Raw genomic sequence first — 18,517 nt, forward strand, 5'->3', positions numbered from 1 at the left:
TCAGGTCCCTTCTGACCCTAGAAACTATGAAACTACTATAATATAAGCAGTTCAGGGTGTGCTCTGTCCCTTTAAAAAGTCAAACGTTCCCCAGCACTAAGTGCTTTGTAGGCTATGGTACCTATTGAGCTCCTGGAGCCCCATTAGCCCAGTATGCAGCATATCAGACAGTCTCGGCATCCCTGGGCAATTCTTCCCTGGAGTCTCCTTCCTCTTAGCTACTGCCAGAGAACTAAACCTCTAGTCGCAGCCCTGGGGTTTATATATGCCCAGGGCCCTGCCTCTTCTGGTCAGCTGACCAGGTGCAGGTGCAAGCTAACTTGTTCATTAGCCTGTTGCCATAGTAACCGGCACATGTGGGTTTCTGTCTGGCTCTTTGGGCTCTCTCTCTAGGCAGTTTCTACTCTTAGAGGATCAGGCACCTTAGCACCCTGCGACAAATACATTTAGTTTGGATATTAGAAGGTGATTTCTAACCATTAACATTCTGGAAGAGTCTTCTGAACATTGTAGGGGAGTGGGGGGCATGGCACCCAGAGTGCTTCAGCACATGTTTATGCAAGGAATAGTATGATAGAATAGAGATGTTCTTGGTATAATGTTTAGAGCAGGTGAGCAAATGATTCATGAGGTTGCTATCCCTGTGAGAAGGTTGAAAGGAAACTTGATTGCCATGCAGGTGTTTGCACAAGTGGTATGTTTCAAGTGGGGTAGAGCTTCTTGACTTTGCTGACATTAAGGCAGAGGCTGAAGCTAAACAAATTAGTGTCAGAGTGAGACACAGCTCCCTTGTATGAGAAGGAGGAGAGCATTGGAGCATTTTTGCTTAGTGGTGATGGGCTTGCATGATTCCAGGCTTCATCAAATAAGTTTACAGACAAGTTTTAGTTTACATTATAGGGAACTCTATGTGTGCAGGTAAGGAAGGTTGGCCTGGATGACAGCATCCTTTCTGAATTACCTTTTTTTCCCTATTCATTCCTATAACAGTCACAGTCTTTGTTGCATTGTATTATACTGTAATAATCCCATTAACTAATTAATGCTTCATGGCGGCTGCTGGCTGCACGCATGAACCAGGAAGAATTTGTTTTTTATGCCTTTGAATGACTACACTGCTTCTAGGTTTTCCCCTGGTTCCTCTGAAGCATGGGACTTTGGCCACAGCTGGCAATAGAGACTGGCTGTGTAGTGCTTGTGCTCATAAGTGGCATTGAGAAACCTCAAGTGCCTTGCTGACATGCCTTGCCACATGCTCAGGAATAAATAATCCCCAGAGCAAGGCCAGAAGGGAATTTTTAACAGGTCAGATGGGCAGGGAATATGGAGGATGGGGCAGTTTTCTTTCCTCAACAGCATGGAGTTGTGATCCTCTTCCTAGGATCAGCTGGACATATTTCACTTAACTGGTGACCAGACCTCAGGCATTGATGTTTCCTCTGTCTCTCCTACTCCTTTCTTATGGCACATTGTAGAATTTTCTTTCTTTAGTTAATATTAAAGATCCCATGTTTGTCCGTGGGGTGCTTTGAGGTTGTGCTGTGCAAATAGGGCTGGAACGGATGTTCTTATAGATCTTTTTGGACAATTGTTTATGACAGGTTTACCTGCAACAGCAGGGATGGGACTCAATGGTCCAACAGGCCCCTTCTAGTCCTGTGTTCCTCTTTTCCTCCAAGTCATTGCGGAGGAGATCTTGATTGGCCATGGCCACATCCAGGCCAAGGCTCCCTGATGGCGACCCAGAAGCATGTCAGACATGTCTGGGGTCACTGACCCCAGGTTGAGCCTGGCTGCTAAGGACCCACAGGGCCTGTCGGGAGGGGCAGAATGCAGCAGTGGAGCTTAAAACCAGCCCAAACCCAAAGTGCCAGGGTACCAGAAGTGGCTGTGGCAGGACCATGACAGTCGCATGCCAGAGGGATTGCCCCGGCAGGGGCAAATAGTGGGAACTGTGGTAGCAAGCAAGTCCCACTGGACCCCTCTTGGAGGAGTGGGAGCACTTACCAGGAAGCAGGGACTGGGCCTTGGCAGCAGTGATGCCCAGAGGCATGCCAGGATGACCTGCAGGCAGAACAGCATAGCTGTGAGTGCAGTAGCTGACCAGAAGGGAAGGAGAACTAAATTTCCCTAGCATGAGTGCACAGACAGTGTTTTCAAATGGGCTTTTACCTCCTGAGTGGAGGAGATATACCAGCGTGGAGGATTTGGGTAACCTGTTGCCACAACGCTAAACAGAGACTGCTGAAATTTGGTCTGGACACTCTTTACCCGTATTGTCATCTGGGAGGCGCTAGGCAGGGTATAGGGGAGGCGGAGCCCTGAGACACAGGACCCACGGTGTCCATGTGAAGGCTGCATGAGGGCATGGAAGATCAGGCTCTCTATTTTCTATAACACCAAAGACATGGCAGGTGAGGACTTATAGCACCCACAGAAATGCCCAAACAAGCAAACTGTCTACACACTGGAGAACAAATACACCCTCTCTGGGCAAGAAGTCCCGCCATTCATCAAAGGACAAGCATGGGAGGTTACAGTTATCCCGTGACAAAACCCTGGGGCTTTAGGGTGCTCCCAGTGATAGACCCTGGGTTTGTGTGAGTTATTGGTCCCCCACTCTGATGAATGGGTATGCCCAGGTTATTAAATTGCCCAGAAATCAGGATTTATCACAGGCATTTTGGTAAAGTAACAGAAAAACAAAAGGGTTCATTGAAAGGAAGAAGAAATACATAAGAAAATGTGATTGAGAGACTTTGACATCAAAATAAAGCTGACAAAATCCTTAGCCTGCATTCAGTCTACTTCATCAAAATTCCTATAAAAATTTCCCAGGGTCAACCTCCTCTCAGTCACAACTAGCTCCCTTGCCTGGGGACTTCCATTCCCCCCTTTTCCTCACAGGGAGCCCCCACTCTCTAGCCATCCTTAATGGTCACTGACTCCAGGGCATTCCATGCACCCTTCCCCAACACACACACCTATCTGTAGGGGAGCCAGAGGATTTTCTAGAGTGTTTCTCTCTGTAGATGCATGACACATCCCACCTTACAAAGCAATAGGCCTGGAGGTAAATTCTGGCAATTTTAAGGAAACACCTTCCTGAGTAGAACTTCGCTATCACCGTACTACCATGCCCACTGTAATTCACAACACTGCACTACATGTAGCATAACCCCAAGGCATTTGCAGCTACTAGAATTTGTTTTGGGGGTTTGGTTTTGTTTTGTTTTGCTTCCTTTCTTTTTCTCGTCTTTTTTTTTTTCTGTTTGCCTCAAGCTTTTGTTAGATAGCAAGTTAATACTCCAGAGCGATGGAGTTGCTTTCACAATCCCACTTTATATGTAATGCCTACCTGTACTCAGTGGCTTTAATTCTATTCCTAAGTAGTTGATGTTGGTCAAAGAGTATGCACATCGTGGTTTCATCCCCACCTTTTTTCTCCCTTTCTGATCCTTATTGTACAGACAAACTCCAATTGCACAAGATGTGAGGAGGGGGCTTGGAGGTAGGGAGGTGGAGAACACTAATAAGGTGCTAGAAATTACATTTCACATTACAGAAGTGTCTCCTGAATGAAGAAATTGCTTCCTCAGGCTGCATCTGCACAGTGTAAATTAACTGTCTCTTGCCAATGTACAACATTTCTTTATCCCCCTCTGGAGCATTTGAATCTTGTCTGTTGAAACCATGGAAATTATTGAAAATCAATTACATGAATGCAGTTAAGTGACAGCAATTAGTTGATGTTTTAGAGTGCATTGATGAGATGCATCTCTACGGATATGCTAAGCATTATTACTAATGCTCTCTTCTTGTACTCCCCCCATTCATCACTTTTATCCATTTATCATCCCTTGGCTTATACTTAGCTTCTGAGGTCTTGGAGGCAGGTATTTTTTCTTTATTCTATGTCTGTACGGTGCCTAGAACAAAGAGGTTCTCATCTGTGACTGGGCCTTCTAGGGACCAGGATAATATAAATGATAATAATGGTACTGTATCCATATTCCTCATTATTAAACATTCATTTGAAGACCCATATATTATACTCATGCCTTCTAGGTTGGTGGGTAACAATTCTTACTGTTTCTGTGGTGTGAAATGGCATGCAACCTCCAACATTAACATCACAGTGACAGGTATCACTGATGGGTAACATGCTATTACATTTCCAATAGTAGCATAACTGTGGCAGGGTAGTGACCAGGGCAGCAGCCTCAGGTACTGCCTTTGGGGGGAGAGAGGATGCAAAAATGGCCCTGTTACAGCTAGAAACTTGCTGTGCTGGCATTGCCCAGGGTGCAAAGCTGCTGTATTATCCCTCTGCTTTCCATAATCACTGCCCCACTTCACAATCAGCAGTCACGTGGAAATAAAGCCAGCCCCCCTGAATAGAGCATTGCAGAGTCTAAACAGGACAAAGAACCTACTTTTCTCCTACTTCTCCCTTCCCCCAGGGAGCAAACTGTCTCACCCCTTTTTCAGCGTGCAGTAGCTCAGACTCTCCAGCAGCACAGCTGTACCTAGGGCTGCAAAAGCATGCCTATGTGCATGTCCCTTTCAGCGGTACAAGAAAGAGATGGAGGAGCAGCTCCATGGCAATCCCATAAGATATCTTCTCCTTCCCGCTTTGAGGGGAAAAGACAGGTCTCAACTGCCCCAGATCGCTGGCAAAATAAACAGTGTTCCAAAGTTAGGTCATAGCGTTAAAAAAGTCAGATTTTGACATTTTTCTTGTTACTAAGGGAAATGGAAATATTATTATAGACTAGACCAGCACACGTAATGTTCAACCCAATATTTTTTAGAAGACAGGAGTGCTCAGAACAAAACACAAACACTTCTCTGAAAATTTCTACAAGTTTTTGTTTCTCCTGCAAAAAATAGGAGTCACCTTGGATTGTAATGTGCAGTCAGAAAATTGGTATTTGTTTTATTTGTGTATATAATTACAATATGCAAAATACTTTACTTTGAGTACAACTAGTCAAAAACCTTGTTTCAACATTTTCAACTCTGCCTTTGCTCTATAATTTCTGATTAGGGTTAGTAGTATACTACTGTTGCATAGTGTAAAACAAGACAAAGAATAACAGTGCACACAAATGGGTTGCTTTGAGGTTTGAAGTGATAGAGAATGTCTGGACCCAGATCAACTGGGACTATGGCTGCATCCATTCTAAGTGTTGCATATCTACATGACTTATCCAACAGACTAACTAGTAAAAAAAAAGTCCTATTTTTATTCAGCTAACAGTTCTCCTTCCCATCAATGAAGTAGTGGTTAAAAGCTGAAACAATGCTGAACAATAAGCTTTTATAACAAAAGACTAGTCAGAATTCCACAGCACATTTTTCAAATATCAACTATCATTATAGTTTCAGAAATAAGTTACCCTACTGGGTCTGGAGGAGGATAATTTCAGAGTACTTCACAAGCCTATTCAAGCTAACGACTGATACGTTTGTCTAATGCCTGGGAAATGTTCTGCCCGGGAAACTTCAAGGTGAATTCTGAAGGCAATTTAAATAGCACAAGAGTTTTAATGTGGTGGTGAAAGAAAACGGTGTTGTACTTGTTTAACAGTGCCCTATTCATCCATCCATTCACCCACCCACATATAACGAATTGATTTATGGAACCTGGCCAGAAGAGCAGTTGCAGTCTTTCTACTCGGAGTGCTATTAATTTGACTCGACATTTATAAACAGAAAAGATATAATTGATTAACATTTCGCCTTTATATTTCTATGTAGAATGGCCTGTCTTGGCTACATTATCATAAACTTCTGTGTAGGACAATAGTGTTCTCATGCATGTGAACATTTGTGAGCTCTCATTTTTTCTGTGAAGCCAGGTTCAAATTATGTTCTGATGTCAGAATGGATAAAGAAGATCTTTTTTTATTATTAGTGAAAGATGAAAGGCATTTGGAAAACTGTGGGCGCTTCTAAACATGTGGGAGATGTTGACAACAAAGGAGAAAGGAGATAAAGCAAAAACCCAGCAGGTTTATAATTTTAACCATATGAAGAGTCTCATGAAGTCAAAACTATTTGTTCACTGGATATTTTCAGAAGCAGTGGTGACCACAGTGTATTGGTTATGCCATAGTAGTTCAGTGTTAGGTTCTGGGAAGATGTCAGAATGCAAACAGAAAAGTGTAAAGATATGTGAGCATAATGCCTTCAGCATGAGGAGTTAATCAATATTGTGTTTCCAGTCTGTCTATACTCACTGAAGTCCTGGAGTTATTCTGCAATAACAACAACTGTTGTTGACTGTTGCAGACAGTCTAGGAGGGAAATCTAGTAAAACTTTACAGCAGCTGGAAATTATCATCATTTAACTACTTATTATTATGCATTGTATCCAAAGAGTTTGGAAATGCAAGCTGTATGCATTCTTATTACAAATAATCACAGTGAGCTAGTATTCATTCAGGTGAGAGTTAAAAGCAGTAATACACTGCTGGCTTTAGTTGCTGTACAAACAGCACAAACCAGTGTTACCTTGCAAAATGTTTAATAAGCTAGAATGAAAGATTCAGGGCTTGAGTTAAATTACTGACCTAAGGCCACAGAGAAAATTAGTATGGATTAGGAATTAGGATTCCCCAGATTCTAATCCACATCCCTGTACTCAGTCTTTCCTATGTTTAGATCACAAGTCTAAATCTGTCTGACCCCAGACTGGAGTGAGCACTGATGTCCCATCTCTTCTGTCCAATGATTATGACTGTAATATTCCTCTTGTCTATTTATAAAGTAATAGTCATCCTGGCAAATATCATAACAAATATCTTCCAGGACCACCTGTCAGAGGTGCATAGGAACTGCTGTACCAGATCAAATCTAAGATCCAGCCAGTTGAGAAACTGTCTCAGACAGTGGCTAGAACCGGATGCATGAGACCAGTGACCCCTACCCATGGCTCTAAGGCAGCATTTTGCTCCTGAGACCATTTCATGTTTCTCACAGCCACCGGAAATTTAGCATCCTACAGTAACATATTTCTTCAGGTTGACAGGCAGAGTGAAGTGCAAAGTTGCCTGAAACATGTTATTTGCTCAGTATTGGGCCAGTGAAGTTTGGGAACCACTGTTCAAGAAGGCATGTGAACCCTGAAGTAGGTAGATAGTGATATCTGCCTAAACTAAGCAAGGGGAGGGCATGGATGTAATTGGATGTTTCTTCTTCAGTTTGTCTTGCTAGTTCAGTTTGTCTGAACATATAGGACGGGGCTGTCCAACGTGTGAATGGCCTTGAGGGTCTCATGTCCCCCAGTGCACATGCTGCACGGGTCACATACCACATGGTGCCGACTCCCCCACAACATGGCAGGTACCTCCTTGTTGTGCACCTCCCCCACTGCCACCATGTAAACATGTCTGCTGTGTTGTCCTGTGCTGTGCTGTGCTGCATGGGGTAGGAGCAAGCACATGAACCTGGAGGAGGGAGAGGGAAACCAGAGACCCTACAGCAGTAGCAGGAGAACAATGGGAGGATTGGCTCCAAGACCAGGAGCCCAAGGGCCATAAGTTAAGTTCTTGTGGGCTATATGCAACCCAAGAGCCACTAGTTGGACAGCCCTGGTACAGGCCATTGATCCTACAGAAATGCTAATGACCAGTTTTGTGCATTTCCTCTTGAATATTAGGTATATCCCTTCTAATGCTCTCTGACCAAAATAGTCTTAGCTCGTGCAACCCAGACAGACCAGATGTTCAAAGAGGTTACCACTGATGGTGAATGCTGTCAGATAAAGTTGGACACTGGTGCACAAGTTAGTATAATACCTGCCAAAGCACATACCGGCCTCCTCATATCTCCTAGAAAGTGTGGGCATAAGCCACTAGATGCAAAAGCATAAACAGGATACAAACATATTTAAACTATTATTAACAGAAACATTTCCAGGACTTGAAAGCATTTCTTGTTCTGGAATCCACCACATTGGTCATAATGATAAGAAACTAGGGTGATAGACAGACAGGCTCAGGGCTCCACTACCTCTGATGCCTGCTAAAACAGATAACCTAATGAAAAAAATATGAAGATGTAGTTCAGAGATTCGGGGAGTGTTTTGAGGAATACTCTACCAAAACAAAATCCCAGCAGCAGTGCAGGACCAGCTGGCCAAAGAGATTTTGACACTGAAACGTTTAGTGTTGTGCAGATGCCAGATATGAAGCCAGATCCTATTCTAGCACTTAGGCATCTAAGTAAGGTCCTATGACACCCTGCTTGTGTCCCTGAAAAACTGTTAAAATAGAAGGTGAGCAGATTACCTTCCTCACCACTTTATGTGATTTAGTCTTAAGCCTAAGGTGGAGAAAAATAAATGCACAAGTGGTTTTCCACAGACTTGAGCAGTGTTGAAGAGGGTGGCAATTAGGTATCTAAATTAACAGGTAGAATAGGACCTGGCCTCATGGCATCCATCATACTGCATATTGGCCACCAAGTTAAGCACGAGATTATTTTCTAAAATTCATCCAACTTAGTGTCTGTGCATAGAGCTTCAAGAAATGACTCGACTACATCCTGATGAGGACAGAGCACATCACCAAGAAACAAGCAGCACCCACAAGTATCCACTGTGAATATGCCTGAGCTTGCAACTTTGCAGAGGAGATGGCTTATCACAGTTCCAAGTACATACCCTGGCTCCAGCATCTCAAGCATGCCTGGGACCACACCCAACTGTAATATAACATACGGAAATTTGTGAGCCAAACACAAAGTCTGCCTATAGACATGCTCATTTGCATTCTAATGAGAATGCTTCAGCATTGCCTCACCATCATGTGTATTAACTGCCCCCCCCCCCCCCACACACACACATTTCAAAATGGCTGCAGGGGCACTTTATTAAACCTTGTTGAATGAGTTTTAGAGAAAGTATCCCACAGCCATTTTGAAATGCACAGGGGCTTAATACATGTGACAGTGAGCTGTTTTAATTAGAGCAGCTGTTCAGAAACTGCTCTAATTAAAACAGCCGCCTTTCACCCCCAAGCACGTGTGTAGGCAGCCAAAGAGCAGGGCTGATTTTTCAATGCCATGTCTGGTCTTACTGAGGATGTGGTGTAAACCTCCCCTTAGAAGTCTTATTATGAAGCATTGGTGATGCATAGGGGGTGCGTGCAGGTGCATGCACATCCCCTGAGCGTGGCAGTGCCCCCCCTGTGACAAGGCACCACTGATACTGTCAGCAGTGCCAGTGTGCAGTCACCGCTCACCAGCCTCCCCTCACGGCTGGTACCACCGGCAGCATCTGCGGGTGGTCCGTGATAGCCACTGCCGGCAGTGTCTGCAGGTGGTCAGTGACCGCTGGTCAGCACTCCCCCCTCCCCTCCCCTCCCCTGCCACTGCTGACAGTGCTGCAGCTGCCTGCAGGAGCTCCCTGCTTGCCACCGCCATGCTCCCACCACTGACAGCACCGCTGCTGCCTGCAGGAGGTCATCGTGCCCCCCCAGCCTCCGGGAGCACATGGCATTCATGTTCTGTTATGAAGAGCAGTTGTAAATCATAATCAATTTAATCTGGGGTACTGTATTCTACCACCCTCAGGGCCTTTGTGTGTCTGTTGTGTTTCAATCCATAGGACACCCTAACAGAGGAAAAGGTGCAGAGAATGAAAGAGCAGTTCATGTCCTCCTACGATGTCACAGCAGATGGACGTTTGCAAATACAAGAGGTAACTGCCAAAAAACACTACTTTTCTGAAAAGGGGTAACATTGGGAAGTGATTCAAGGGTAACTGGGTCATCTTGGACATATTGCAGATAATGGGGGTAAAAAAAAGATTAGCCAAGGTAGGTGTAAATTTCAAACAGCTTGTTCTGGGCTTTGTTTCCATAGAAACATGTTTGCATGTATTTTCTGCCGAGGTCATTAGTCATGGAAATTTACTCTGATCTGTACTTCTCCTTTTTAGCTTGCAAACATGATCTTGCCAGATGATGAGAATTTTCTGCTGCTTTTCCGGCGGGAAACTCCCTTGGACAACAGCGTGGAGTTTATGCGGGTGCGTGTCTTGATCTTTTCTTCCATGTTACTCCCCATCTGAATGGCATTTAGCAAACTCTTATTGTGGTAGGTGTCTTTTGGACTCCTATGGAATATTGCTCAGTGAGGAAAGCATAGTGTTATTTCTGAAGGCTGTGTGATCATCATGGGAAGAAACAACATTTTAAGAGACTTATTCAAAGAGCAGAATAACTGTAGATAGGGCAGACAGAACCAGAGAGGTCCAAAACAGATACTTGCACTTGGCAAACTTTCTCAAATAATGATGAAAGAGTCAGATATCAGTCCATGCCTTCTGAGAAGAAAGGTTACTGGACTGCTGCACTTAACAGAATAGCTGTAAACAGAGACCTGAGTAGGTCATGGGACCTTCATGAATCCAGGTGAACCTGGCATAGATCAGCACGGGCCTGACAGGAAACTGTTTCTGCCACCTTGTTGTGCAGGCTCGCTCCCTTTCTCTCTCCATCCCTCCGTGGTAATTTGGAGCCTAGAATGGGCTGAAGGTTTCTTTGAGTTGAACAGACTCTCCCCAGTCCCAGAAGGCCACACTATCAGTTGGGGTGCACTGATGTGTAAGGATGCTCTGGCATATGCCCACTTTTCTCTTCTACAGTCTATACAGCAGCAAGGGAGGTCTCATGGGAACCTCTCTAGCAACCCAAAGCCTCCCAAGGAATTTCTTATATATTTAGAGGATGCTCAAGTGTCTCAATTAATCAGATTTTGCACAGTTTTGGAAGCCTGTCACTAGCAACTCTTGGTGTTGCTAGCTGGTGCATAAACTCGATATCACAGGGGTTTTCAACTGGGGGTACACGTACCTCTGGGGGTACTTGTGATGGCCTCAGGGAGTATTTGGCAGCAGGCACCATTACTGTTTCCAGCATTTCTGCTGCCACCATGCCACCAGCATGCTCGACTGGCCGCAGGGGTACAATGACCCAAAAAGGTTGAAAACCCCTGCTATATCAGCTTTGCAGAACTATCCTGAAAAATTATCTACCCAAAATTTATCTACACAGAATCTACCAGCTTGTGCTTTATAATGATGGATGTTATCCTTGAACACTAAAATATTTGCCCATAAAAATATGGTAAGAGATCAATGGAATTTTGTAAAGCTGCTTTCCAGACATCTGAGCAACAGGCTCCCATGGGAAAATCTCCAGTCATGAGAACTTTTTAAAGTTATTAGTGAATATAAACTCTTAGTTTCAATGTATTCTCAACTACAAAGGCTTGATTGTGAACGCGTGCATGCAGTTATCCTGATTTTGTATGCAAGTTGGGTGCCTGTGAGTACAAATGGGTAGTTATTCCTCTAAGTGATAATTTACACAGGCAAATTACTACTCTGAGTGAGCAACCATGGTAACTGCATGTACAAATGAGGTAAGAAATTTTGATCAGTTTCTCTCTCTGACTACATTTCTCCTTTATAAGAAGAATATCTGTATTAAACAGATGATGATTTTTTCCAGCCCATCATACACATTACTATAATAGTAAATTAATGTAAAAATTATTGTGTGGATAATTTTATATTGTCCACAATAAATTAAGTGTTGAATAATACAGTTACATGGACATTGTGGAACTGATAGATCTTTATGAGCTGCATAACCATCTTTGATGATTAATTTGAGGCCTTGCCAATTTGTTCCTTCCTAGATTTGGCGCAAATATGATGCGGATAGCAGTGGATTTATTTCAGCTGGTGAGCTCAAAGTAAGTTATTCTAATTGTCTCCTTGGGTTTGACTTATAGGACATTTTAAATCAGTGTGGATCTATTCCATTGGCTTTAGTCATTCTACTGGCTTTTCATGAGATTGGTAAGTGGCATTTTAAAGTCTTTCTGTAGAAATCGACATTACCAATGAACACATGTGCTGTCACTGTGACTCCATTATGTTCTCTGCTTCTGCTGGTATGCAGAAGTAGCCAGTGTATCCTCTTATTTGTAGATCTACTGACCATACTTCTAGCCTTCTCCCCAACCCATGCCAACTTCCCTCTGCACAGCTGTGAGAAGATCCACCACACACCATGGCTCCCTGGCCTATGGATGTGTGCAATCCCTAGTCCAGCCTCTTCATTCCTGTCCCTGCTAAAAGAGACACTGCAGTTCCACATGATTAATTAATTTTATTAATTAGTGTCATAACTCAGTTTAGATCTGTTTATGAAAAGCTTTCTGAAAAGCAGGGGAAGGAAAGGATTTGTCCCAACATTTACGTCATTGTTAAGCCAAGCCTATTGCCTCAGACACCAAAACAAGAAAGCATATAGTCAAATACTTCATATCAACCATGTCCAGAAGTCTGCCCCTTGTTAGCAAAGCTTAACTTGAAACACGTGTTTAAGTCATGCTGGGGATGTCTGTAAGGTGCATACTGAGACAGGCTGCGATCACTCGAGATCCACTGGCTCCCACACTGGGAGTAATGTAGCCAGGTTAGTACAGCACCACATGCACTCCAACACTGCTCCTGATTTGGAGGCTAACATGCGTGGGAATTTCAGCATATGTCTAAGCACAGATTTAAGTGAATACAAAGCAAGTGCACTGCTGAATCATGACAACTGTAATTTAAAATGGGTTAGGACAGGGGTGGCCATCTTGTCATGGGCAGTCCCTCTGTGTTCCACAGCAGATCAGAAGGGGACAGGTAGCATAGTGGCAGATAAGGCAGGAAGCAGAAAGCAGAGAAGCAAATCAGGCAGGGAGCACAAAGCAGGAAGCATAGAATAGAGCAGCAGATTATGTGGGGAGCAGAAGGCAGAGCAGCAGATCTAGTAGGGGAAGGGGATCAGAGTGACACTTGAAATGTAATTTGTAGCATGCCCGAAAAAAAGTTTGGCCCCTATTAGATTAGAAAATTATGGGAGTTTGGGGTATTATTTAATATCAAAACATTCTGCTTGTCTCATGCTGCAGAATTTCTAATTAAATGTTCTATTATATTTGTTGTGAAAGAATATCATTATGTTAATATGTCATTTGAAAACCCAGCAAGTAAAAGCAACATAAAATGTTTTCAGCTCATGTTAAATTAAGATGAAGTCAATGGAATTACTTTTTTGCTTAAAATTAAAAACATTTTAGGTACTTTGCTCAAGTGATGACTCATTTCTTAATATTATAGCCTGCACCATTTCTTTCTGGCTCTTTTATGATCATAGGACTTCCTGAAAGATCTTTTTTTGCAACACAAAAAAATGATCCCTACAGCAAAGCTTGAAGACTACACTGATACAATGGTAAGCAAAGATAATATTCATATTATTTATATTACAGCACCATCTAAAAGTCACTATCAGGATCAGAGGCCACAGATCTAGGTGTTGTCCAGATGTAAAATCAGAAATGTTCCTTATTCCCAAGCATTACTGAAAAGTACTAGCTATAAATTACAAATTGCTCATTTTGCTATTTGTTTGCACTGTATCAGAAAAAAATGGAGATTTGAAAATTAAATCTGTTCCGAGGCAGCCCAAACTGGGCTGAACTGAACTATTTATTATAAGAAAATTACTAGGGCTGTGCAAAGTTTCAACAGCCCTTAGGTTTCGACACTGTTTCGACTAATTTAGAGGTCGAAACAGCAAAATCTAAATGAAACAAAGGCTGTCGAAATAGCCTCAAAACAAAATGAGACTAGTTGAAATGTTTCCACTATAGTACTGGGGATGGGAAGTCAGCCCAGCTGGGCTGGGTTCCCATTGCCCCTGCCACAAGATCTGGCAGGGGGTGGGCAAGCAGCCCAGCTGGGCTGCCTCCCCACCCCCTGGCGTGATCTGGGCTAAGTTCCTTTCCCCAGCCCCATGGATCGGCAAAACGGTCAAAACAGGATCAAAACAGCCTTACTGTTTCAACAAAGCACAAGAATGAGGCTGTTTTGACTCAAAATTATATTCAACACAAAACAGTATTCCATCCAGACCTCGAAACTGAAGTCGGAACCGAACAGTGCCATTTCACAAAGCACTAAAAATTATCTGAATTTCAACCAAAACAAAGTGAGCTCTGAACTCTTGAGTTTATTTAAAATTCAGTTAAGGAGGCCCCCTCTCTTGTACATATAGCTTCAACCTGACCTTCCATTCCCTTTTTCCCCTTGATGGACACTGATCCTCCCACATGGACAGACTTCCAGATCTTTTGTTTCTCCAAACCTCCAGGGCCCTGCTGGTTCTCGTTACCAGCAGTACTTCATAGGCTTCCAACTTTCCTTTCTGCCCTGCCATTGTGTAACTCTCAACCTGCCACCAGTGCTATAATCTTTTAAATAAACAATCCCCTTTGAAAGTCATGAATCTAAACTTGATTTTCAGGACAATGCTATCTGTCTATCTATCCACCTACCAACCCACAGAAAACAAATTCTGAAAGAAAAATAGTTCATTTCTGATGTCAGTATTGAACTGGAGATGTCATTTGACCTTCATCCAAGGTCACATCTAATACTTCCAAAAACAAATTTCAGATGTGAGGACCTCAATTCCTAGCCCCAAACCTACATTTATGCATATAAAATAGCTAACTATGCTAGCAGAAGAGTACTTATAATACATGAACATCCACTAATTTTTCCTATGTAAGAGACTGTTTGAAACCACTATCTTCTGAACATACTGCATTTACCCATGACTTAAAATGTGTCCCTTTTATTTAAAATGAAACGTAGTTTCACTTCCTTTCTTATCTTCTAATCTCATTTGTTCAGTTATGGAACAGTACATTTCCATCCTGCATTCACATTTGTCTGCAATTCAGAGGTGAAGCCAGAGTACTGAACTTACTCCACAGCAGAAAGAGCTTGAAAATAGAAAAAGAAACTACAGTTTGAACAAAAAATCTTTTCAGTAGAAATTCCTGGTAGCAAATGGTTTTTGCTCTTCACCAACGAAGGATCACTTGCCCTGTGGGTTCTCTGGTCAAGGATGGAGGAGTAAGCAATTTGAAATTTGTAGGCATTGACTGGTTCATTTCCTCTTTCTTCTTCCTTCTTTCTGTGATTTACCCCATCATTTCCCAAGAAAGAGCTGCTGTGGTACACGTAATGATCTATGATGTATGAAATATAGTTTGGTAATGATATAGTTGAGAAAGAAACATAGTCTAGTGGTTCAAGCACAGGGCCAATCATTCTCTCCCCAGCTTTTCCCATTGACTCAATGTATGTCCTTGAAAAGATAGTTTTTAACTTCTCTGTGCTTCACAGTATGGTACAACTTGGAAAAAGGAAAGCTTTTAATATGTCTTGGGATATATAGCCTGAAAGACATATATACATTCATTGTGATGGAAAAACTTGCAAAGCAGGGATGCCAGAAGAGGTAAGGTGTTATCAGACCACAAATTAGACATACATTTGCAGTGTAATATTAAGGTGGAAAAAACTGGGCAACTTAGGACTGCATAGGCAGAAACACTGGGTTACACTAGGGGTGCTCTACCCCACACCACAGGTCAGATCTAGCCTACAAAACTGTGTCATCCAGCCCATGGGACTTCTCAAGGCTCTGGAAATTTGGCAGCAGGGAAGCAATGGCAGCACTGATTGCTGCTCCCCTGATGTTAAATTTCTGAACCTGTTGTAAGCCCCATGAGCCAAATAACTTGACTCTGGACACCAGATGGTGCCAGCATGTGGTGGAATCTGGGCACACATGATCAGGCTGGCACATGGCTTGATCAGGGTGGCATGTATTTAGGCTGGCATGTGGCCAGATCAGACTCGCATGACTGATCACAGACCAACACTGATCCCTCACTGGTTATCCAGCCCATGGGGCTACAAAGTTGCACCACTAGGTTAATGGGGGTAGTACTGGGATGACAACAGGTGCAGCATCTGCTTTGGGCATTACCTTACTACAAAAATACTAAGAAATTACAGCAAATTCAGAAAACAGCTACAAGACTGACTAGGAAACTAAAGGACTTATTCAAAGGAGAAATCAGAAGTATTAAATATAGCAGAGTGGCTGAGCTAGGATGAAGGCAACATTTTAATTATTCACAATTCCTTGAAGGGCATAAATATCAAGAAGGTAGTGAGTATAATCTGGATGAAATAAAGAAGGTCAATTTTAGAATGAATCTCTTTTTAAAAAGGGACATCATCTCAGACACAGAGTAGATGCCTCAGGAAATTGTTGGAAAAGAACAGAAATAATAAAATCCAAACCTGCTCCAGCAGGAAGAGAGATCATCAAACAAATATATTCCTGTCATCTCCATAGAATCTCTCCCAGTGTTGTTGTCTATACATTGAGGATAATAATCCTTACCTCTTTCCATTTAAAGTAATATACAGTGAGTAAAGATCCACTAAAATATGTAAAGTCCTTTGCAAGTCCCAGTGGGAAGTGCTACAGAAGGACCAAGTGCTGCTAGTATTCTGTATCAACCTCTATCTGGAAAGAAAGAGTGATTTTGTAGCTGAGGCATTGCCTTGCATTTCAGAAGCTCAAGGTTCAACCTGTGGCTCATACAAAGTATCCTTGCAATCTTTTGCACGTCAGCTGCCTGCCTTTAAAACACAGAGCTAATTATACCTCTACCATATTTCTATTTAGATGAAAGCAGGGGCTGCTACTGCACCAACAAAGGTTGTTACAAAGGTGCACTAATCCCACTTGCTGCTTCTAGTGCTACTGTCATAATCAGAATCATGATCAGGGTGTTGATAAAATGTGTGATGAAAGCCAAAAAATGTGTCATTCTCAACAGGAGTTTTGAAAGCTGTGCCCTATGTATCATTCATACTATGCCTAGCTGTACACATCTCAGGGAACTAGTGATGGCCAGAGTGGGTCTAATGTTTTGGGAGAACCGAATAAAGGAGAATAAACAGATAAGAGTATCATTTTTGAACAGTTGTCCAAGACTTGAAGACAGAACCAGTTTGTGATTCCATGATTGCTAGTGAGAGATGGAAAAAAGTTACACAGTGGGTATCTTTTTGATCAGATGCCTCAAGTTTGTGCACCTCTTATTAATATGACCGATAGGCAGATGAAAGTATGCAGACCAAGATGCAGCAGGGGAATTTTCAAATCACCTATCATTTTTGGGGGGCCCTGAATTGTCTTGGGAGCTTCACAAAACTAGTAAGAACATTCTCCCCACCCTGGTCAAAATTTAATGTGACATAACATGACAAAGTGCAGGTCATGGATCAACATGAGGCAGGACTTAAAAGAAGACAGACAAGGGTGACAGAAACAGGATACACTTGACCCATTGAGGTCAGGGGAAAGACTTCTATTGACTTCAGGGGAAGGCCTGAGTAAGTCTTATCCCCTCTTAATTAGGGTTTTTGAGTATTTATCCTCCTCTTTATTTTCTTACTCTATAAACAATGCTAGAATATTCCCTCACTTCTGCAAGATGGAAAAGTTTGGTGCCAGTAGAAATGATTCTTGAGATGACTGCTGTTTATATGTGACTCAGTCTTGTAAACCCCTTACTTGTCGTCCATGCCACAAGTATTCCCTGAAGACCAATGAAGCTATTCACACACCCAAGATGAGCAGGATTTGGTCCAGCATTTCATTTTTATTACTTTTTATGCCATGGGAATTCAGTCATTACACAAACCACCCAAACCAGTGAGAATGAATTGGTAGCATAATCGAGAGGGGGTGACTGGGGCAACAGTCCCAGGCATTATCTTTACAGAGGGGTGCAAAAATCGCTGCCCCCACAGCAACGGCTGACCATGCCACCATGAGCAGCACTACTTACTGCAGCTGATGTTGCTATATGCATCCTGGCTGTCCAGGGCACAGACCTGTTCTGTTATGCTTTTGTAGTGAACTAATACTACGTACCTGTGGACTACGTTTTATGTGTGCAGGAAAAGGGATGCGGTAATTTGACAGGAGCAAGAGGTGGAAATAAAATTATTATCCCTAACAAACCAGGGGACCTGAACTTCCTGGACATCTGCTGGGAAGAGCAGTCAGCCAGGTCAGAATGCTCACGTAGTTTCTTAGACAGTGTGCAGGACCTTCATCTAACCCAGGAGGTGCACAGCCCCACCGGGGGGATGCCTTGTTGGACCTGGTGCTGGCCACGGGTGATGACTTGGTGAGGGGGCTGCGGGTGCTCAACCACCTGGGTGACAGCAATCATCGCCTGCTGGAATTCTCCATCCAGCGCAAGGTGGCAAAGGCATGCAGTAAGGCAGCAGCCCTAGATTTTAAGAGGGCAAACTTCAACGAGCTAAGAAGGATAGATGGAGAAGCGCTGAGGTCCTGGGGGGGAGGGGAGCCGGGTGTCCAAGGGGAGTGGTCGCTCCTTAAGGAGACGATCCTCCAAACCCAAAGGAAGGTAATCCCAACGAGGATCAAAAGGAGCAGGAGAACACACAAGCCTCCATGGCTCACCAAAAGCATCCGGGAATATCTCCCTGCTAAAAAGGAGGCTTACACCCAATGGAAAGAAGGGGTCATCACCA

At 43.1% G+C, this 18,517-nt stretch overlaps 1 protein-coding gene across 1 annotated transcript in view; it reads left to right on the top strand.

The window, feature by feature from the left end:
• SCGN (secretagogin, EF-hand calcium binding protein) overlaps positions 1 to 18,517 on the top strand; it is a 51,342-nt gene that overhangs the window by 13,467 nt on the left and 19,358 nt on the right. Inside the window, exons 3-6 of the mRNA XM_019523884.1 lie at positions 9,617 to 9,709; positions 9,950 to 10,039; positions 11,716 to 11,772; positions 13,230 to 13,307. Coding sequence (XP_019379429.1) covers positions 9,617 to 9,709; positions 9,950 to 10,039; positions 11,716 to 11,772; positions 13,230 to 13,307 — 318 coding nt within the window. The remainder of the gene's footprint in view (positions 1 to 9,616; positions 9,710 to 9,949; positions 10,040 to 11,715; positions 11,773 to 13,229; positions 13,308 to 18,517) is intronic.

The sequence above is a fragment of the Gavialis gangeticus genome, unplaced genomic scaffold (genome assembly GCF_001723915.1).
Source record: "Gavialis gangeticus isolate Ggan-Ray unplaced genomic scaffold, GavGan_comp1, whole genome shotgun sequence".
Lineage (NCBI taxonomy): Eukaryota > Metazoa > Chordata > Crocodylia > Gavialidae > Gavialis > Gavialis gangeticus.